At 47.2% G+C, this 21,811-nt stretch overlaps 1 protein-coding gene across 3 annotated transcripts; it reads right to left on the reverse strand.

Annotated features, from left to right (window-relative positions):
- Positions 1–1,242: 1,242 nt before the first annotated feature.
- On the reverse strand, positions 1,243–20,659 carry IRF4 (interferon regulatory factor 4). Of its 3 annotated transcripts, none has more exons than XM_035295153.3 (9): positions 20,602–20,659; positions 19,002–19,287; positions 17,345–17,531; positions 16,443–16,531; positions 15,645–15,789; positions 14,003–14,110; positions 10,562–10,915; positions 7,284–7,396; positions 1,243–5,261 (listed from the first exon to the last, which is right to left on the reverse strand). In XM_035295153.3, the coding sequence occupies exons 2-9, from the start codon at positions 19,215–19,217 to the stop codon at positions 5,118–5,120; spliced, it is 1,356 nt and encodes a 451-aa protein (XP_035151044.2). In that variant the 5' UTR covers positions 19,218–19,287; positions 20,602–20,659; the 3' UTR covers positions 1,243–5,117. The 3 variants fall into 3 exon arrangements, with proteins under 3 accessions (XP_035151044.2, XP_035151045.2, XP_054109757.2); XM_035295154.3 differs by having other exon boundaries at positions 5,086–5,261; positions 15,645–15,786; XM_054253782.2 differs by lacking the exon at positions 14,003–14,110 and having other exon boundaries at positions 5,086–5,261.
- Positions 20,660–21,811: the final 1,152 nt, after the last annotated feature.

The following is a 21,811-nucleotide window of genomic DNA, read 5'->3' on the forward strand; positions in this document are numbered from 1 at the left end:
AGAATTGTTAAGTTAGAAACACACTGAACACGCAGGGAAGCACTCTGCTTAAGCCTGTTTTCCTGATGTTGGAAGATAAATCCTTCCTTCCTTCCAGAGAAGGCTGCAGTAGATCTGGGAACAGATTTTACCACCTTCTCTCATTTTGTTGCCTTTTAAAACACTGGGACTGTGGTCTCCTTTGTCTTTGTCACTATGCTAAGATTTGTTGATCTTTGTTAAAACACCATTTAGGCAGGACCCTTAAGCCACTGACTTGAGAGAGATACTTTTGAACTGAGATCTCTTCCACATGGTAAGTACAGCACACATTATCTGCTGATTTTTCTGTTAAGCTGGCTTTTGTTTTCAGGAAAGTGTCTCAACTGAACTTAAGAAGGTTGAGAAAAAAATTATATTTTCTCTCCTTTAGTTACCATTTGGCAAAATCAAAATTATGCGAATCTATTGTTCGGGGGGTATTCTAAATCCAACCTAGACTTCTGTGACAGCTCCATGTACCTTCAGCTGCAAGGATTTTAGCACCAGCAGCTGCAGCCTCATCCTCTGAGTTTTCTGGCTGGACTGGAAGTTAGTGGGTCCATAGGAGCTGAGCCCTGTAAGCAACAGAAGTGATGATACTGAGAAAGGAGACTCCCTGGCCTGGCTGCTCAGAGAGAGGAAGAGTTTGGAGCTGAGGTTAACAGCAAACATACAGATCCCCAGGGCTTCCATCTAAACTCTGTTCTCTTTATCCCCAGTTTTCCATTCGGTTTTCACATTCAGAATGCTGGTTAACCTATATCCCTTCTTTTTAGCAATGTCAAAGATCAGATGAGCTTTGAATATAAACAAAAGAAAACATTAAAAACAACTTCCTTGAAAGCCCTAAACCTATTAAAGCACAGTTAAAGGAAAAGGAAGGAGGTACCAAAGGGAGAGCAAGATGATTACTCTTCACAGATCCTCCCATGTGGGAAGAACTGCCTGGCACTTGATCAGCATTTGTCTGTATTGTTTAAAAAGCTGAACACTTTGAGATCTGATCAGGGACACATATAGCAGCCTCATTGACCATGGCGTGTGTGTACCTATGCAACAATCCTGCAGGATGCAGGACGTGCGCATGTACCCCAGAGCCAAAATACAATTAAAAAAAAAAAAAGAACATAATGGCAGGAGAAAGTGCTTTGAAAGCTATCAGGATGTGTGTTTAGTAACACACACACACACACACACACACACAGACACACACTCCAAAACAAGTTTTTAGAAGTTTTTATTTACCTAAAAACATAAATTTATCAAACATATCAATTTGCTTTGCAGAACAATTTACATAAAAATTCACGACATATACCAAAGGCAGCACAGCATGCTCCATCTAGTGTGTGAAGCATCCTTTCCTACAAATCTCAACAACACACAGATTCAGTATAGAAATTCAAACTTTCAGTCGGGGGGCCTCTTGGGTCCTACATGATGGTAACTGTCTCAGCAGAAAGTCAGGGGCACGGGATGCTGAGGAGGGGGAAGCAGACCCCATTGCCTGTTAAGTCCCATCTAGCTCAGAGTTTTAAGCAACACGGGAATTCCACTGGAGGAGGGTTGGCCTGCTGGCCTGGCCCTTCTCTCTCATGCCCTCTACTTCAGCTACACTTCTTATGCATATTCTTCAAAGCTGTGAAAATAAATACCAGAAAAACTGACCTTTACAGCATTCATGTAACAGGCTATCAGGATCTCAGGGAGATCCACCTACATCGAGGATCAGTCTCAAAACTGGCGCGTGTAAAAAGTAACCTGCAAAATGGTGAATGGCCTCTCACCATTCAGAGAGGCCGCCAGCCACAGATGGTTTGGGGAGATAGGTAATACAAATACAGACGTTGAGCAATCCCACCACTTTCAGAAAACACTTTCACCTGTGGGGAAGTGGGGGCATGTGACTGGACAACAATGAGAGGAAGTTTACACTGTATCTGAATTGTTACTAACAAAGTCACTGACATGTGCACACACAAAGTGGCCTTCCTGGTGGAGCATCAACAAAGGTGAGAGGTGTGAGCACCCAAGACTCCCAGAATTATTCCACCCCTGGGGCTAGCTGCATGTATGTCCTAGCCCGAAGACCATCTTTTTCAAACAAACACATACCTGCCCTTGGTAAGGGCTGCTCATTCTACTGTAGGGTTTTTACATTTTTTTCTCACCATGGACCAGTCTCTTTTTAGTTCATACCCAATAGATTAGCTGGGTTTTCTGAAGGGTGACTAACTGTCCTGTTTCACCGGGGATTGAGGGGCTTCCAAGGTTTCAGTCGTAAATGAGTCAGTCACTTGGTTCTCTATAGTGTTCCAGGAGATATTAATTACTGCTTGAGGTTTTCCTAATTATACAAAATCTCAAGAACAAGACAGAAACCAAGAAATACACCTGGGAGACACATACATTTTTTCCATGTGCCCCAATACTCTTTAACATAAGCAGTTCCCAGACTCTTCAAAAGCATTGTCCACTGAGTCCAAACTAAATTCTAGTTTGCCAATTCCACTTTATCAAGACAAGGAATGAGGAATCCATTCCTCTGCAGAGTGCTGGGACAAGTGCTAGGATTTCCAACCCTGAGCATTTCATATCTAGTTCATTCCATAGGTCATATGCTGGATCACTCAAAAAAAAAAAAAGTAACAGTCACATAGATATAAAGAAAAGAGGTAGTAGCCCCAGCCAACAAGCATTTTCCAGAAAATTCAGCTCTGCTGTTAAAGCAGCATAATACAAAAAAGAATAAGAAGACGTCACAAAGCAATTGAAATGGAGCATCCGCTGGAGAATTAACAGGACAGGATAGGTGTTCCTGGGACAGACTTCCAAGAGAGCTCCTTTCAAGTGCCCTGTGAGGTTAAATACTCTTCAGCAAAGAGAGTCACAGGCAAGGGCCCCGTGAAACAGCAGTTCCTAATATCATCTTTACCTTCCCTTAGGATAATATACCCCAAAACACTTTGCATCTATAAGATGTATACATCACTGCAGTTCACAAAACAGTCTGCTGCCCAATATATGTGTTGTGTGGCTCATGAAATGTCAAAATCTACTGAGTAGGTGTTAGCAGAGCTCCATAGCAAGGCCTCTGAGCAGAACGAGGTATATCTTCACTGTCAGCTACAAAGAGCACTGCATGAAAGTGTGTGCGAGATGACACCATGAGGTTTTCTTTTTAAATTTATGTATATTTACAGAAAAGCGAAATGTGTTAGAAGAATAAACAACACTTTTTTGTGGACACTTTTAGAGAGGAGAATTTGGGCTGGGAAAAAAGGAGAATGCTTTTTATTTTTGTTTATTTCTCTACTGTTTGTATTTTCTGTAGTTGATATATTATGACTTTAATATTAGAAACCCGTTTTAAACATTAAAAAATGATGTGTCAGTGTTTCATGCTCATTAAGCCTGATAAAGGCTGAAACCTGTGTAATGTAGGGATACAACAGGCTTGTTGAATGAATCTAAATTATTGATTAGATGAGCAGGAGCATACACTTGAGAGCTCTGCAATCTTCTGCTGATGCTGGGAGTAATAGTAAATACCCTGCAGTATGAGAAGCACCCTGGAGGCGACACCCCAGTCTACACTGCTGTCCTTTCTCAAAACCACAAAAATGTAAGTGATCAGGTTTACTTAAGCAAGAGGAGGCCTTTGCTTTCCAAATAGATGCATTTGGAAAAAGGCCAGTAATTTTAAGGCTCTGTCAAACTATAATTGGCAGGAGGAAGCATAGAAGAGATGAAATAAGCAGAACTAGCCCACTGAATGTGCAGTTCCACAGTCAGCTCCATCCTGCTTCACGTGGCGGGTCCTGACTCTCCAGCCTGGGAGTCCCCGGCTCCTCCTCCTCCTTTAGTGTCGCCATGGCTGACACTGGACAGCCAAACAAACAGAGGGGAGTGGCTCAGAGGAGGGAAACAAATAACTTAGTATGTGGACAGAAGGGTATAGTAGAAGAACAAAGGGCTTAGTACGTGGACAGTCCAAGTATTCAGATATATGTTTCCTAATTTCTTCTTTAGGAGAAGAATTTTTGCATTTCTAAAGAATGAGAGACAGAAAAAAACAAACAAGAAAACTTAGCCATCACCTGATTTTAAGACAAAAATGCCTCGTTTCAGAGTGCCCCTATGTTTTTTGGCTCAAGGAAATAGGAAGTTTACTTGCTGGCTCCCAGGGAAGGCCAAGGAGAGAAAGCCAATGGGAGACAACAGGGCAGAGTGGCCCATACCAGGAAACCACTGGCAGGTGGGGAATGGGCCTCCTCACAGCTACAGGCACAGCTTCCATCAAAGATTGTGTTTCCTCCCCTCAGTAAGAGACTTCCACAAGAACTACAGCTCCTACACACATGAATATATTTCTTTTGTGGGTGAGTCTTCTTCAATTTAAACCTTACTTCCCTGAGAAATGGTACAGATATACCTACGAGCAGTCATCACACTAGTCAGTGGTCGATACTGAAAAGCAATTTTGCTCAATCTTCCAGCAAGACCTAATCTACAACAAGTTGAGATTTAAGAGGACGTTTAAGTAAATGTAAACACCACTTGGTCAATTTTCGCAGTGATCATCAATGATGGCAGTCTATGGAAAACAAGAAATGCAAAACCACCTTTGCATTTGGAATAAGCTCATCTGCCAATCAGATGTCATTGATTTTTCATACATGTCTCTTGGCAATTCTCCTCAACTGCTGAACTGAAATTTCCACTTCTGAGTTCCTTAAAACAGCAAGAGGGAAGTCAATTACATGCTTTCACCAAAGTCAAATATTTACAGTGAAAATCATTTGCCTTGGGCTGGTGCAGTGGCGGTGGCTCACACCTGTAATCCCAGCTACCAGGGAGGCTGAGGCAGGAGACTCTCTTGAACCTGGGAGGCGGAGGTTGCAGTGAGCCAAGATCATGCCACTGCATTCCAGCCTGGGCAATAGAGCAAGACCTTATTAAAAAAAAGTAAAAAAATTAAAAAGAGAAAGAAAGAAAGAAAGAAAGAAAGAAAGAAAGAAAGAAAGAAAGAAAGAAAGAAAGAAGAAGAAGAAGAAGAAAAAAAAAAAAAAGAAAACCATTCATCTTGATGTTTTTCATTCTTGAATGGAGGAATGGCGGATAGATCTGTGGTAATCCTCTGGACTGCTGATGTGTTCCGGTAAATCGTAGCCCCTCAGGAAATGTCCACTGTTTTGTTGAGCAAAATAATACAGTTGTCTGGCTAGCAGAGGTTCTACCTTTAATAAGAGATTTTAAAAGGATGTTACTGAGATTTCCTGCAACTGGCTCACTATTAAATAGCACTCAGATTCTAAGGAGACAGTAACAGGAAGCCCAAAGTTACCTGCTAGAACACGTCAAAACATGTCATATCTGGAGCCATCTAAAGAAGGAATTTTTTGTTAGTCCTTCCATAGATCATCCTGTAAGGAAGCAGCCAAAGCTGCTTAATTCTGGCTTAAAGCTGCTACTTTCAAATAAACTGCCACTTAAAATGTACATTTAACTAAAATTGAATCAAATCATGTAAAGTGATCAAATTAAAAGAAAGTCTGAGGTCATCTGCTGGGTCATCTAGGCCAGTGATTTTGTTTTTCCACAACTGCAGTTTGAAAGAAACAAGGAACTCATCCTGAATGATTTGCTTTCTGTGTAATATGTACAATTCTAAACCAGAGATAAAAGAAAAAGAAAGTAAAGTTCAACAACAACACTACTACTATTGTGGGAAAAAAGAAGTTAATTGGGCTCGAAGTTATCCTGTCTGGTTATTAGCATGTATCACACTCACCAAATAAAACAAAACGAAACAAAACAAAACACCTTAATGTTCAGCTTTTCCTGAATTGACAGTATCTAAGGCAGACTGAATGCTCTCCGTCAATCATGCTATTAGAGTTTGTATTTTATATATAACGACCTAAGCAAAACTCCTATGTAAGTACCTGAAATGAATTAATAATTTTTAAAAGTGGAACTCATAGGTGTACACATGTGTTCATTCATTTTATGGACCACACAGCCTTGTCTTTAGGATGAGGGATTGTCTTGGGATCCATCTTTGCCTCCTTAGATGACCGAACTTGCATCCAAGTCACCCTTAAAATTGGATTGATGTGATAGCTGATCATCAGCTTCTTAAATGCTGCTTTTCAATGCCAAGTTTATTCGGTCATTTGGCAATCCCTATTGTTAACAACATATCAGTTATTATTTCAACAATCATATCAAGTATTATGGCAATCACTGGAGAGAACTCACGAGAAAACTCCTGAGTATGGGATTATATATTGGTTGGTCGGTCTTTGTTTTTAAGATCAAGAAAGGGGGTTGTATGTTCAAGATTAAATCATATTTCATTTCCGTTCTCAATGAGAAATAGCATCAGACCTAGAATCTGATGGGAATTTTGATGTGATGGGGTATAAGTTTATCTGGTATTGCTCACTATCCAAGCCTATTAATAACACTGGCAAGTTTGTAGCAATGTGAAGTTTTCAAATTCAAAACTCTGAAGGGTTGAAGATTCTGTTTTGTATGGCAAATTAATGCTTCATCTTATCTATAGAAACATTTTCTCATAAAAAAGAAAACTCTAACCCAAATCCTAACCCTATTCCTAACCCTAACCCTTTAGGGTGACTTGCCACAGTTGAACTCATCTTGAACTATGCTAGAGAACATTATGAGACTGAGCTACTTGAATTCCTTGAAAGATTTAGCATCTTTGAAATATCATATACACAATAATTAAACAATTTCTAAAATTCCAGAAATAAAAGAAGTGCTAGGACACATCTGCAGAGACCTAAAAAAGGCCTCCTAGGAATGGACAGCTTCCTGTTTAGGAAAAGCTTTTCCACTGACTGAAGATCCACTAGCTAGGTAGCATTCTTCAAGCAATCTTAACATGGAGAATTTCAAAGGGCAGCTTTTGCCATCACTCTTTTTCAATCCCTATGAAATGGAAATATGACAACTTTCCTGAAAAATAAAAAAGATGGGGAAAGTGGCACCCTCCACTGGGGCTGTCCTCCCTGGTTCTTTGCTGAGTAGATCTCAAGTCTTGGAGGAGCACATGGGTCCCCATACTGCTGCTCGCTGGACCACGCTTCCTTCCTCACTACTTTAAGGGTTGCGCTTATTCTTCCAGGTCATTTGACATTTACTTTTCACTTGGGACTTTTCTAAATGAGACTCTGCTCTTTATAAAGATCAAGAAGCCTCTATGCATAGTACGAGTGTAACTGAGGACTCACGTGAGCTGTGATGAGCTTTCTTTGCCTCTGAGGGTCTGGAAACTCCTCTCCAAAGCACAGAGTCACCTGGAATCTTGGCAGGGAGCGGCCGTGGTGAGCAAATGCCTGCAGCTCTGCAGAAGCCCACAAGAAAAACACCATGTTCAGAAACCCTTATCACCAAACACACCGGGTTAAACAGGAAGCAAGAGCCTACTGTGATTCTGAACACTGCAAGAGAAATGACCACTCTTAATTTCTCCAAGTAGGGCTCCTGATGTGAACACCCCACATACAAAATAGCATGTATGCGTTCATATGGGTGCTTTTCCCCCAGGGCCCTCGGTCTCCCTCGATTCTTCAAGGGGAACTAGTCATCAGCTTCAGAAGACTGCTTTACAGCATTGGACCCAAGAAGATTCAAAAGGTAGCAGACCGCAGTGAAGTTGGGAGAGAAAGAACGAGAAACGTAGTCACGCAATGGCAAAAGACCAATTTATGCCATGGACATATTTTCATTTAAAAAATCAGAATGTTGTGATATCCCAGGATCATTTTTAAACCTCATCTCATCACTACAGAGCCCAGTATCTGAGCTGCGGCAGACATCCACGTAACTCAGGCATCACAGAAAATATATAACGTCAATGTGGTGACTGAGTACCAGCCATCGGCAGCTGTGTCCTACCATCGCTGTGCGTAAGCCCTGAGCTGTGTAACTCTGAGCCGACTTCTTGCCTGTCTCCAGGGACAGCATAGTAACTTGAAATGAGTAAGGAAGTGGGGCAGCCCCCGCCCCACCTCCCCCTTGTGGATATATACGTATGTATCCTGAAGCCACCGTGCCTACCCAAAAGATACGAAATGGACTGGAACATTTTTGGAAAGGCATGCGCCCAGCCTGTTACTTTAAGCCCATGCTCCCTTCCCTGTACACAAGACAAATTTTCTGCCTGTACCTACAGTAAGAGGTCATGCCCACAAAAGAAACAATTTGACACAGGAGCTGCTAAAGCTTCTGCAGAACAGATAAATCGTTATCAGATGCACACCCTCGGGCTGCACCCAGGGGGCTGTCCCTAGTGCCTGTGTAGACCCTGAATGGGGAGATATCAGAGATCTCCACTGTTCTCTTCAACTGAACACAAGTTTCTAGCTAACTCACAGAACTATTTGACTTCCTGCTTTTTTTTTTCCAGAATTCAAATCAAACCCAAAAGACTTAGTCAGAATGTGTAAAATACATTCACATTGGCCGTGATCTGAGACTACACCTACACAGGCTAATCAGAGTGGCGAGCTGGCACAATTCTCTGAAAAAGCGTGCCTCCAACCCTAGATAACATGAGAGCCTTTGATGGGAATGCTTAATTATGCAGAAGCTGGTCGGCACAGCTGCAGTTTTTACGTTCACAGCATCCTCCTTGAACCTCAGTGAACACTTTGAGGTGAGAGGTTGCAGTGGGCAAAGAGCACAGCCCTTAGTTGCAGAGGAAGGAATAAAAGCCAAGACTAGCTCTTGCTCACAGATTAATAGTAAGTTCTAGGCATGTGAGTTCGCAGCCACAGGACTCTCACAGCCGCCCTGCCTGTGCTGTCTCTCACGCAGTGCACCTGTGACTCAAAGTGCACCTTCCAGCACTTAGTCGCTTAGTCACCATGGAGGCTCTACTTCCCTAAAAATGCCTGGCAAGAGGCACTCAGAGAGGCCAGTGCCAGTTCCTTGTGACACCTTCATTAGAAAGCCCCCACCCTGTGAGGCACCGAGGTCCAGAGTCTTCAGAAATCCAGACCCACTGGACTTCAGTCTTCCTGTCCCATGTGAGCTCTTCTGGATCCCAAGACAGACACAGGAGATGCTGATGGGGGTCCCCACAGTTGCCCTTCAAGTTCCTTGGTCCCCCAGGAACACTATGACCAACCCCAAGAAGGATGGAACCACCCCGGCTGGGGCTTGGGGATGCTTCTGCCACTTAGAATGAGACACCTGCCGCTGCCTCAGGGAACCAGCACAGTTCTCCCTCTTCCTATTGTCAACCTCTGTGAAGCTTGGTTTTCTTTTTTCTTTGCTTTTTTTTTGAGACAGAGTTTGGCCCTGTCCCGCAAAATGGAGCACAGTGGTGTGATCTCAGCTCACTGCAGCGTCTGCCTCCCGGGTTCAAGTGATTCTTGTGCCTCAGCCTCCTGATTTTCATTTTGTTGTGGGTTTTTTTTTGTTTGTTTTTGGTAGAGACAGGGTTTTTCCATATTGGCCAGGCTGGTCTCAAACTCCTGGCCTCAAGTGCTCTGCCCATCTTGGCCTCCCAAAGTGCCGAAATTACAGGCATGAGCCAACATACCTGGCCTGAAGCTTAGTTATCTAGGTACATATTTGCTGTGGGCACCAAAATATAATTTGGATAAGTTTACAAAAAGATAGGCCACTTACACTCAAAAGTATGAGCACATGTCAACAGTGCCACAGCACATAGATGCATCATATTTTTATTTTAAATCAGTTGAATGAAGAAGCACATTCAGGAAACGGGGAGGCATGTGAAAAATCAAAGACACAGGAGTTTGTAAAGGGGTTCAAGAAGAGGCAGGGCTAGGAAAAGACGGGGAAGAGCTGGCAGTGAGGTGGTGGGTAAACAGCTCCCTTCCACACGGGAGGCTCCCTCCACCTCAACAGCTCCACGAAGCCTCCAGGGCACCCTGCATGACTGGGCCAGGGGCGTTACAGAAGCCAGCCAGAGGTTTATGGAATTGTCATAAAATCCAAAGTAGAAAAACAAAACTCACTAGTTCTGAAAATATGCTTAGAAACATTCATGTCACAGAGCTGACTCAAAGCACTCTCCTGGAACCTTCCCTGTGCAAAATCAGTTCAGTCCACTCCATACTCCATCCCACTCGTGGGCGGCATCTGCCTCAGGGTGACACATCTCACAACCAAGAACGTTAACAATATGCTTCTAACCTTTACAAATTATCTGGGAACCTGGAAAGAGCCATCACATCAGCAGACATGTTTGTTGAGATCATAGTGCAACATAATGGAATTATGTTAAGAGCTGTGACTGTTTGTTGAAAACCAGAATTGCAAAGGTACAGCCTGAGCCACAGTCCACCTGCACCATCTGCTCCGGACTCTGCCCACAACAGAGCCAGACAGATCTCTACTGGGGTCAAGGCCGGGGGGCACCAGGGTCCATAGGAGGAAGACTTCAGCCTAGGGTGGGAGGGACCCTGTCATTTCTGACCCCCATGGTAGGCGGGCCATCACCACCTCCATTCTAACAGATAATGAGGTGCCTTACCTGACAAAAACTGCTGCGTGTCAAAGAGCTTGCAGGTCTGGTCTCTCTCCAATTTGTTGGGCCGGTCGTTGCACAGTGCCAGGGGCCCGTCCCAGTAGATCCTGCTCTGGCACAGTCTTTTCGCATAGAGCCCGTCAGGGGCCATCCAGAGGACCACACCCCTCTCCAGGTGGCTCAGCAGCTTCTCAATGTTTTTCCTCTGGCCATTGTCCTCTGGGTAGGGGAACAGGACCTGGTCCAGGTTGCTGGGGTCGTAGGTGTGTCCGTGGGAGATCCGGCAGCCCTCGGGGCTAGACGTGGTGAGCTCTTTCACGAGGATTTCCCGGTAGTACAGGCAGATGTGCAGCCGGCAGTCTGCAAACACAGGACTCCGGGGTCAGGGCTGGGGGCCAAGGACACCGCCTCAAGGCCAGCGGCTCCACAGAGCCAAGCACCTGTGGTGGAACTCTAGTGTCCCACATGCTCCATGGAGGAGCAAAAGGTTCCAGCATCAAGGAGGCCTGGGAAACGCCGTGTGCCCTTGTGTCCCCCAGAGAGCCATAGGCAGCTCGAGTGAAGTCCCCTGGGAAGAAACCCATTTAACTTGTCTAAGCCAGCATATTTCAAATACATGTAGCCAAATACTCTTTTTTTAAGGGAGGAGTGTATCTTTCATTAATTTTTCTTGAAAAATAAGTTGAACTCAGATTAGAGAGCATCACTATGAAGAACTTACTAAGTCTTATTTGTGAATGATGATGATAGTGGTGACGACATTTAAGTCATGTGTCATGGAACGAAAATTAATCTTTACGCAAATCAGTTTTTACTTTGGAGGAAATGAACCCTAAGTTTAATTTCTGCTAGCAAAAAAATAACAGTGTTTCAGAAGGGAAGCAAGTATGTCCACACACATGAAAGTTCCCTGAAATTATAACATGATATCATTAAGGTAAAAACACAAGTGTGTGTACATATATATATAAATTACATATATAATCAGATTCTCAATTATATATGTCTATATAATTTATATATAAACACATACACATATACATATTAAAGGGTAATCACTAAGGCTTTTGATTTTGGGGTGGTAGAATGGGATGTTTTTATCTTTCATTTTTGTTTTTCTGATTTTTAAATTAGTTTTCCACATCGGCTATGTGGTGTTTTTATCACAAAATTAATTATTGTGAAAAGAAAGAAATCAATGAGAAAAAATACTCTAAAAGTTCATGTAAAGTCTGCTGAAATTGCCACTGGGCTTTGTGATTAAGTTTGAAAAGAACTCTAAAACTGTTCTCTCTGAAACTTTAAATAAGATGAATCCATTTACGAATATTTGCTGATTTCAGAAACCTCCTTGAAACATCGCCCATGAGCTGAAAGAACCAAGCTAGGTTTGCACAAGCTCCTGGGCCAGCCTGCAGGGGAGCAGCGCAGGTAGAAGGCGGCAGCCACTGGTAACCGTGTGGGACCCCAACATCAATGGGAATCACAGTTCTCTAATAAATGTGCTCATGGCTGATAATTAATCTGTGTTATGCATACCAAAAAAGGAAACCCACGAAACTCTCTTATTCCTCAATAGCAGGTTTTGAGACTTAACCTACATCATGGTCTCAATTCTCTGCTTCCACATACTGGCTGAGAACGAGTCAGACAATACGCCCCAAAGAGAGTGGGCGTTGGCCATTCGAGGTGATTCTCGGGGCAGGTTTCATTTCGTTTAATGTCATCAGAAATCACGAGGTTGCAGAGATATAAATAGCTGTTTATTTCCTACTCTTCAAGCACCCACACAAGTCTTAGGTGTTCAAGAAAAGGGTTTGAAAGTTTCTAAAAACAAACACACGCCTTCCTGCTCAGAAGCACCTCCTCCCAATCGGCATCCTCAGCTAGTCATGAGCATCTCAGAAAAAAAGGTGCAAGCGTCATTCAGAACTCAAAAGGGCTGGCAGATGAAACTCCAGCTCACCTGTGAGCAGCCAAAGTATCACAACTCTCATCTCCCTGAGACCTTCAGCATTTAGTATTTTTCATCACTGATTTTTTTTTTTTTTTTTGAGACATAGTTTCGCTGTTGTTACCCAGACTGGAGTGCAATGGCATGATTTCGGCTCACCGCAACCTCCGCCTCCTGGGTTCAGGCAATTCTCCTGCCTCAGTCTCCCGAGTAGCTGGGACTACAGGTGCGCACCACCATGCCCAGCTAATTTTTGTATTTTTAGTAGAGACGGGGTTTCACCTCATTGACCAGGATGGTCTCGATCTCTTGACCTCGTGATCCACCCACCTCGGCCTCCCAGAGTGCTGGGATTATAGGCGTGAGCCACTGTGTGCAGCCTCATCACTGATTTTTAAAGAGGCCAGAGACCAAGATAAGAATTGCAAACCTTAAGCTATCTGTTTTTAATATAAATACAAATCCCATTTAAAAACAATCTAAAATACTATCTAAAAAGTAAATATACATATGGCACATATGCTTGGGAAGCTTAAAGGTGGCTTCCTTATAATAGGTAAGATCTCCATGGTGCAGGAATTTTTTTTAAATAAAACTTTTGTATTTATTTATTTCTTATTTTTTTTTTGAGACGGAGTTTCGCTCTTGTTACCCAGGCTGGAGTGCAATGGCGCGATCTCGGCTCACCGCAACCTCCGCCTCCTGGGTTCAGGCAATTCTCCTGCCTCAGCCTCCTGAGTAGCTGGGATTACAGGCACGCGCCACCATGCCCAGCTAATTTTTTGTATTTTTAGTAGAGACTGGGTTTCACCATGTTGACCAGGATGGTCTCGATCTCTAGACCTCGTGATCCACCCGCCTCGGCCTCCCAAAGTGCTGGGATTACAGGCTTGAGCCACTGCGCCCGGCCTAAAATAAAACTTTAAAAATCAGATTGATTCCATATGTGTTTGCAAGCTATATTAAAGTTCCGAGGAATATCAAAATATGTATTACTTTGAGGCATATCACCATTATAGAGATGAGGGACCAGAACTAATGTCCCCAGGGAGCAGGGGAGAAGGACTTGCTTGTGGCTCAACCTGGAAGAATGATCAGCTTCTCAAAATGAGAAGCCCTTCTACACTTTGAAGCAATTGTTTCACATCGTGAGAATACTGGCCGAAGAGGGGCCCTTGGTAAAGGAAACCGGACTGTGTGCACATTCCTAGAAATTTGGAGAGGTGCCAGAGAAGAAGCTGAAATGACTCCATTCAAGCCAGTGGCTGAAACTGCCAGCAGACCCACAAGCTGGCTTCTCATTGGTAAGTTTTCCAATGTTGCTCCTAATTCATTCTGGTGACCCCATGCACAGGATGCGTCTACATCAACTCCACACCCCAGGGGGAGCAAAGCCAAGTGTCTAAAGTCCCATCGAATCCGCCCAAAGATGATAGAGCTGGCAGCACAGGCTGGCCTCCGGCGGTGAATCCAAAACCAAACCCTGCACTCACCTGAGAGCGCCAAGGCTTCAGCAGACCTTATGCTTGGCTCTGTGGGGATTCCAGGAGCTTGGGACTCAGGTGGGGCACAAGCATAAAAGGTTCCTGTCACCTGGCAACCTGCATTTGCAAATAAAAATCAGATGATGTCTAGACAGAGAGTCCGACGCAGTGCAGGGCTTCCTGGGGTGTGTGTGAAGCCTGGGAAGGAAGGGGCTGGTGCCCAATCACCTTCCCACTCACGCCCAGCGTGAGCGACTAGCAAGGCGCACTCTTGTGAGGCAGAGATGAGCTGGAAAACCGAAGCTGAGGGAGAAACGAGCCAGGGCGCAGCTCTGGGAGGAAACTCGGAGAGCTCTCTCTGTAACTGATCAAGAGGGAGACCGGGGCTCAGAGACAGATGATGTGATTTGTCCTTGTTCACACAGCGGGTTCACAACAGAGCTGAGAGCTCAGGTCTACATGAGTTTGTGCCAAAGAGCCCGATTAAAAATGAACAAATTGTTTAGACTATGTCTATTTTTCTTGCCTCTTGTGGGTTAGGGAGAAGACTGAACCACGGTCCAGAAGGCAACAATGTGTGAAACATGGATGGAGGAAGAACGTGGAACAGAACACCTGATTCTGCTGCCGCTTCATTTAGTGTTTCCAATGCTGCAAGACATGTCTCCACCTATTCCATCATTTGCACACTTCTAAGCATCGCCTCTTTCCCATAGAGACAGAGCACTAAACACAATTCTGAATTTCAAAAACTAGTTTTATGTGAGCCAATTCCTCCACTACCATATTGGACACCAGCCCTTGCTGCAAATCCTGTCAAGAAAGCTAACACAAGTGAATTCTGAGCTTTTTTGTGCCTTCAATACAATGCCCCTCAATACAAACATTAAACAGCAGTACCTCTTCACTACCTGCAGCCACAGATAGCCTGATCATGACTGGGAAAAAAGGCCAAATTGCGAAGGAACAAATACTCCTAAAACATCCAAAAGGTTCAACGTGTTGACCCATCTCAGGACTCCTATTTAAGTAACTAACTCAAAAGCCCTGAAAGCCTGAGTTCTGCAGTATCGAGCACAGCATTGCAAGATTCTCACTGCAGCTAGATGAGTGCTCCCTGCTGAGGGAGCTCATTTTGATGTCTGGAGAATTCCTGAGGGCAGGGGACCACATCTAATCCAGAATCAGCGAGTTTCTCTGGCACTTGTAGATATGTTTTATGTGTTTTCCATGGTATTTTTGCATTCCGTTTTTAGTATCACCTCTAATACCAAAAATAACAACAATGAACACACAACTATTCAATGAAAAATATACCAGCTCAAAAATCTCCCAGCACCCCTACTTACTATGAGCTTCCACAATCTCCTCTCTATATATAAAAGGGGCCTGTTTTCCACTGCCTGGAATGATCTCTGTGGTGTTTAAATAAGACTCCATGAAGGACAGTGCCTGGCATGAACCCTAAGCGTAAACTTGGCTCTGGGATGCCACCATCCCACAGGACTGAAAAAATCCTCCTCTCCCCTGAGCTGCACACGCAGCCTCCAAGAAGGGGAAAGAGCTTTGATGCTGCCCAGGACAAACCAGGATTCACCATGGCCCGCAGTCAGATTAGCTCTTCTGTTTCCTGCCCTGGTGTCTTCCTTACCATTTTCACAAGCTGGGCCTTGCCAGTGGTGGCCGCGGTGACCAAATGTGACGGGACATTGGTACGGGATTTCCGGGTGCGGCTGATCAGGGACATAGTCTCTCCAGCTTCGGTCAAGGGGTGGCATCACGTAGTTGTGGACCTGCTAAAGGAGCAGGAGAGCCTGAGATGAAAAACAGTCTGGCACTGAGACGGGGCTGCTCTTATGCTCTCCAAACTCCTCAGGGAATCCCTTATCAGGCTGACAGCTGAAGCATTTTTATCATCGGAAAAGACTGGAATGAATTGTTCATCACACTAGGTGGAAACACCCACAGAGGGTCAAAAAGGACAATGGAGACACTGTTGTCCTGTTTTATGTAAAGCTTCATCATATGGCTAAATCCGGCACCAAAAGTACCACAGGGGAATTTGCCTTCCTCTACCCACCAAAGTGGATGAAACAAAGCTGTCATTTACATCAAGAAAGCCTGAAGAGATCAGCTGCCCTGTGGTTTCACATGATAAGGCACTACTTCCAAAATCTTCAACTTCCACAAAAGGTCTGTTTCCCAGAAGAAATGAGAAGCATATTCCAACAGGCAGACACACCCGACCCTCCCCTACTTAAAACCCACACCAATGGCAGCACCCTGTGGAAAGTGAGGCATTCATTAGGTGACCTGGGGTTTTGCTGGGCTGTTGGACTAGCCACAGCAAATGGCAAGTTCTGCTGTCTGGACTGCTGTGGTTCTCCGGCTGCGTGGGCAGCTGGTCCACAAGCCTCGCCCTCAGGGTGCCCAGTGTCCTCCACCATACCTGGGCTGGAAGCGAGGGGTAAGGCGCTGTCATGGTGTAGGGGTGACTCATGGACATCTGTGGGTCCTCTAGGGTGAGCTGCTTGGCTCCTATGTGTTTGGGGAAAAGGGAAATGGCACAAAGTAAAAACAGGAACTGACCTAACTAAATGTCAAATCTTGTAAAAATACCTAAGCGTTTAATTCTTAGAATGCATAACATGGTGTTGACAAGGTAATTTTCAGCAGCTCCCTTGGGAAGTTATTTGTTCATGCCATTACACTGCTTTTTTCCACAAGGTCTTCATTGTATAGGACAGGTAGAGGAATATATGACAGACAGCATGTGAATGTGCCTCATGATATAAAGGACCCCACCAGCTAGATGCTTCCCAAGTGAGGTTACCTGAAGGATTTGTTTGAGATGCAGATTCCTGGGCTCTCTTCCAGACACACTGGTCAGAATCATGAAAAGAGGGGTCCAGGAATCTTACTTTTAATAAGCATCTCAGGTGACCATGTTACATTTTAAAAGTTGACAGTTTTTTATCACGAATAGTAACTCATTACTCCTCTTCTACAAAATAGTTACTCATTGAAGACTCTAAGATAAGTAAAGCTTTAACAAGTTATCCAGGTTTCTTTTTTTTCTTTTAATACTAACTGGAGAACACATATTCGATGCACACACATACCCATATATGTTGAGGTGTACAGTGTGATTAATTCTCCTATGCTAAGCATCACAGGAGTTTCAACTTGTGACCCACATAACTCAGGCAAGGAGGCTGAGCTTGACTGTGAGGCAGAAGGCAGGCAGGCAGTACAAAAGGAAAGCTAGAAAGTGATGCTCAGAATGAAGTTAAGGTACCTCAAGGATCTGGCTGCCTATGTTGTGTGACCCTAATTCAGGAAAGCCCCTACCTTTTTTGGCTCCTTCAGGAACAATCCTGTACACTTTGTACGGGTCTGAGATGTCCAGCTGGCTCCGCTCAACCAGTTCCTCAAAGTCATTGCTCTTATTGAGAGCACATCGTAAACGTGTCTTCCAGGTGGGAGGGTCTGGCTTGTCGATGCCTTCTCGGAACTTTCCTTTAAATAGTGCCCAAGCCTGGTGGTCAAGAATGAAGAGAATGAAAAGTCAAAATACGGATCTGTTTTTTTTGTTTTCTTTTCAGAGACAGAGTCCTGCTGTGTTGTCCAGGCTACAGTGCAGTGGCATGATCATAGCTCACTGCAGCCTCGATCTCCTGGATTCTAGGGATGCTCCTACCTCAGCCGTAGCTGGGGCCTGGGCCTAGAGGTGCTCACTATCACGCCTAGCTATTTTTGTTTATTTATTTATTGGTTGCAGAGACAGGGTCTCACTATGTTGCACAGACTCGTCTGGAACTCCTGGCCTCAAGGGATCCTTCCACCTCATCTTCCCAAAGTGCTGGGATTACAGGTGTCAGCCACCATGCGCAACCAAAAATACAGATATTTTACAAAGAATCTTGAAAGTGTATTTCTAAAAGAAAGAATGGTACATAGGTCTTTCAGATTTACACTGCTGCTCAAAATGCAAATGGAAAGACCCCAGGTATCCCCTAGGAAAATTATTTTCCATCTCAGACCCTATCACTGCCAAGTTGAAGACACACATTTTCTGGGTGTTTATAAAAGGTAGAGTGAGATGCGGAGGTTCCTGGAGGGGACTCTACCCACCCTCCTCAGTGTCTGAGGTGAGCTTGCCAAAGACGAAGGACAGCTGTGGTGTGAGCTACCACCCACAGGAGACCTCTGGATGGCCACGCAGCTGAGGCACCGTAGAGCAAATTCAGACCAAATTCCCGGAGGAAGTCCCCTACCCTTGCTCTGCCCACAGGTGGGGGCTGGGCCCAGAGGCACAGTTCTCTGGGTAAACTGCCTTAGGGGAAAACAGTCGTACACACGTGTGTGCACTCACACAAATGGCAAGGGAGACAGATCTAGAGAGAGGCCGGAGTTTCAGAGCGATGCGGGAGATGTTTCCAGAGATACTTGGAAAGAGAAAGACAGAGACACACACACAGAGAAAGACACAGAAATGGGAGCATCAGAAAAGAGCTAGCAGGAGAGTGAAGAGAGGCTGACCTCAGGAAAAACATGCAGAGAGAAAAACTCAGAAAAAGAGAAACAGAGACAGCCGCACCAGCGCGGGACGCACAGAGAGAGAGAGAGAGAGAGAGAGAGAGAGAGAGAGACCCACTGATGAAGGAGGCAGACACGGATCCGGAGTCAGGGTGGGAGGCTTGCGTGTAAACGGGAGCCTCAGACGAACAAAGGAGAACCCTCAGGCTTCTGACCGCCCTTCCCCGGGCCGAGCCTCCAGGAGTCTCCCTGCAGTCGCCAAGCGCTCAGGACTGGGACCCGGCTCCCGGCCCGTGCACTCTAAGAGCTGAGGCCTCCTTTCCTCCCGTGGCTGTGGGCGATGCCACCTGATGCTCTCGCCGCCCGCCCGTCCGCCCCGTGCAGTGGGCTCGCCGCGGAGTCAGCGCCCGGGACCCCGGGCTCTCTGCGCCCTCCCCCCGCGCCCCCGCGGACTCCCGAGGCCGGAGACCTTGAAGAGCGCGGCGTCCTCCTCGCGGTTGTAGTCCTGCTTGCCCGCGTGCTTCCAGGGGATGCGGAAGATGCTCTTCTCCTCGTTCTCCCACACTAGCCCCGGGTACTTGCCACTGTCGATCTGGTCGATCAACCACTGGCGGAGCTTCCCGTTGCCGCAGCTCACCGCGCTCATGCCGAACTCTCCGCCTCGGCCGCCGCCCTCCAAGTTCATGCCCCGCGTGCCGTCCGCGCCCTCGACCGGGGTCCTTCGCCCGCTCTGCTGTGCTATGCACTGCGCTGCGCTGCGGGGAGGAGAGCTGCCCTTCAACCACGAGGCACAGAGTTCCGGGCACCCCGTCCCGATCCCCTGTGGCAATGACCACGAGGCCCTGGGGTCTTTGAGGCTGCGAAGCGCTCGCGTGCCCTGTCAGGGTCGCCAAGGCCCCCAGAACAAGGCACCTTCGCGGCCAGTCCAGGAGCATCCCTTGGGCGGGCACAGTCTTCCGCCTTCCAAGCGCCGCCCCACGAAGGCCCCCACCCGCCTGCTCCCCTTTCCACTCAGGTAACGCACCCGCAGCCCAAGGGTTCCCGACGCGCGCCGCTGGCTTTGCACACTCTCCCCATCTCCCAGCCGCCGTCCCTCCTGGCCCTCCGTACGCACTCACTAGCAGCCTCGCTTCTCTTCGCCCACTCCCAAGTAGTTTCCCGCCCCTTCCCAGCGACTCTGTCAGTTTCCACTCCCCTGGCAGCCTCCACGCGCCGGAGACCCGGCCTGCGGCCAGGAGTTCCAGGGGCGCAACACCGGGTTCCTCCACCCTCCGCTTTGTCTGCTCGCATCCCGACCTTCGTCCCGAATAGGACCCCTATCCCTGCCCAGCTAGCGGGAATTAATTGGGCCCTGCGAACAACCAGTGGTGGACAGCGGGGGCTGTAGCCCAGTAGCAAGGGATTCCGCACACAGAGCTTCCGCCCGACCCCCAGAGCAGGCCCGGGAGGCGGAGGCGGGGAGTGCGCTGGAGAGGGCAACGCCAGCTGCCTGGACGGCAGGGACCGCGCCAGGCCGGCTAGGCCATCGCACGAAAGGCTCGGAGTGACCCAGATGCGGAGCTCCTCCTCCTCCTCCTCCGCCAGCGGGTGAGCGCCGCGCTGGAGGCCGCGGTGAGTTGGGGCCCCTTAAAAGCGAAGAGCAGGGGAAGGAGCCTGGAATTGGGGTCCACGGGGTCAGGGCTGTTCCTCGCAGGCAAGTGTGCCGTCCTGTGTGGGTGCCTAGAACTGCCCCGCCTCAGCCACTCCTGGGGCCCCAACAGTCCGTTTGGCTCATCCCGTCCAGCGTGTAGCGACCTCGGGGGCGGGCGAGTGGCGGGGCCGCGGGAGCAAGGAGTGCAAGTGGGGAGGCTCGAGCAGCGCTTCGGGAGGCGGACCTCGGAGCCCGCAGTAGCGCTCCGGGCTCAGCGTAGATGGGGTGGGAGTAGGAGCACCAGGACGGGGCGCGCTCCCTTCCCGCTCCAGAGCCCGGGTGCCTTGCGTTGCTCTGGGGATCCAACCTCTGGTTCGCGCTCCAGGTCCTCTCTGTTATCAGCCCTACACCCCTCCTCCTGCCCGACTCCAGGCCTTACCTCGCCCGGGACTCGGAGCTGAGGGCAGCGGTGGGTCCCAAGATCAAGCGGTGAAACTGAGAGTGCGAGGTGGGAAAGAGGAACTTTATAGAACTTGAAAGGCGGGGCCTGGGGGCCTGGGGCGGGGCCTGGGGCGGGGAGGGGAAGGGCGGCGAGGCCTGCAGGGGGCCGGAGGTTGGACTGGGGAGCGGGACTTTGCAAGCCGAGAACCGGAGCCGGGCGGGCGAACCCCGGGGCTAGTGCGAAGGCTGGGGTCTGCCGCGGCCGGTTTGGGGTTCCCGCGTCGTTGGCGACCCGCCGCGCATCGCGAGGGGAGAGCGCACCTCCAGCTGAGCGCGCGCCGATTTTGGGACTGTCACTGGGCGGTTTCCCGCGAAGGGCGAGGTGTGAAATGCGAATCTCGCCTTTGCGCCAGGACCTGCCAGGAGGCCAGTCAATCACCTACGACAGCTAAACTGCACCGTTGTGGCCAGGGCGGGAAATGGGAGGCGTGTAGTAGCGGGAATCTGGTGCGAAAGGGACTTCGCTATGCAGAGCTTGTAACCGAAGACGGAGGAATGGTCCAAATCGAACTGGAGGTGGCAGTTGCAGGAGCACCCGTGGCAAGTCCGTTATCTAGAACCCTGCCCCTCCGTGGTGTTTACAGAACATCGCACTCACTAAAAAGAAAATAGGAAATGGCTCAGGTCCCTTGAGCTATAAAGCGTGGTTCAAATACGGCGTCTGCGTATCTGACAAGCTTGCATCCTTTTGCATCTATTAGGCTGGTGATTCAAGTGGCTCAGACAATGCCTCGGACCTAAAGTTTCAGTTATCTTAGCATGAAAGAAATGGGGTAGGGAGAGAGGGTCCTCAAGGATCCATGTGCTTAATCACTTCCAGGCTTCAGTTCACCTTAAAATGACGTTTCAACCTCAAGGTGGAGGAAAGCAGTTTACCAGTGGGGTATAAAAGCCCAAAATAGGCCGGGCACAGTGGCTCAAGCCTGAAATCCAAGCACTTTGGGAAGCTGAAGTAGTGGATCACCTGAGGTCAGGAGTTTGCGACCAGCCTGTCCAACATGGTGAAAACCCATCTCTACTAAAAATACAAAAATTAGCCAGGTGTGGTGGCAGGTGCCTGTGGTCCCAGCTACTTGGGAGGACAAGGCATGAGAATCACTTGAAACTCTGGAGGCAGAGGTGGCAGTGAGTCAAGATCATGTCACTGC

The sequence above is a fragment of the Callithrix jacchus genome, chromosome 4, assembly GCF_049354715.1.
Source record: "Callithrix jacchus isolate 240 chromosome 4, calJac240_pri, whole genome shotgun sequence".
NCBI lineage: Eukaryota > Metazoa > Chordata > Mammalia > Primates > Cebidae > Callithrix > Callithrix jacchus.

Bases quoted from the DNA above. Each gene is read 5' to 3' on its own strand.
- IRF4 (XM_035295153.3), bottom strand. From the start codon at position 19,217: ATGAACTTGGAGGGCGGCGGCCGAGGCGGAGAGTTCGGCATGAGCGCG. The intron at 16,532-17,344 runs GTAGGGGCTTTC...CCAAACACATAG, and splicing joins TCCTGAAGGAGCCAAAAAAG to GAGCCAAGCAGCTCACCCTA. The intron at 5,262-7,283 runs GTGAGTCCTCAG...CTCTTATTAAAG, and splicing joins GAAAGCTCATCACAGCTCAC to GTAGAACCTCTGCTAGCCAG.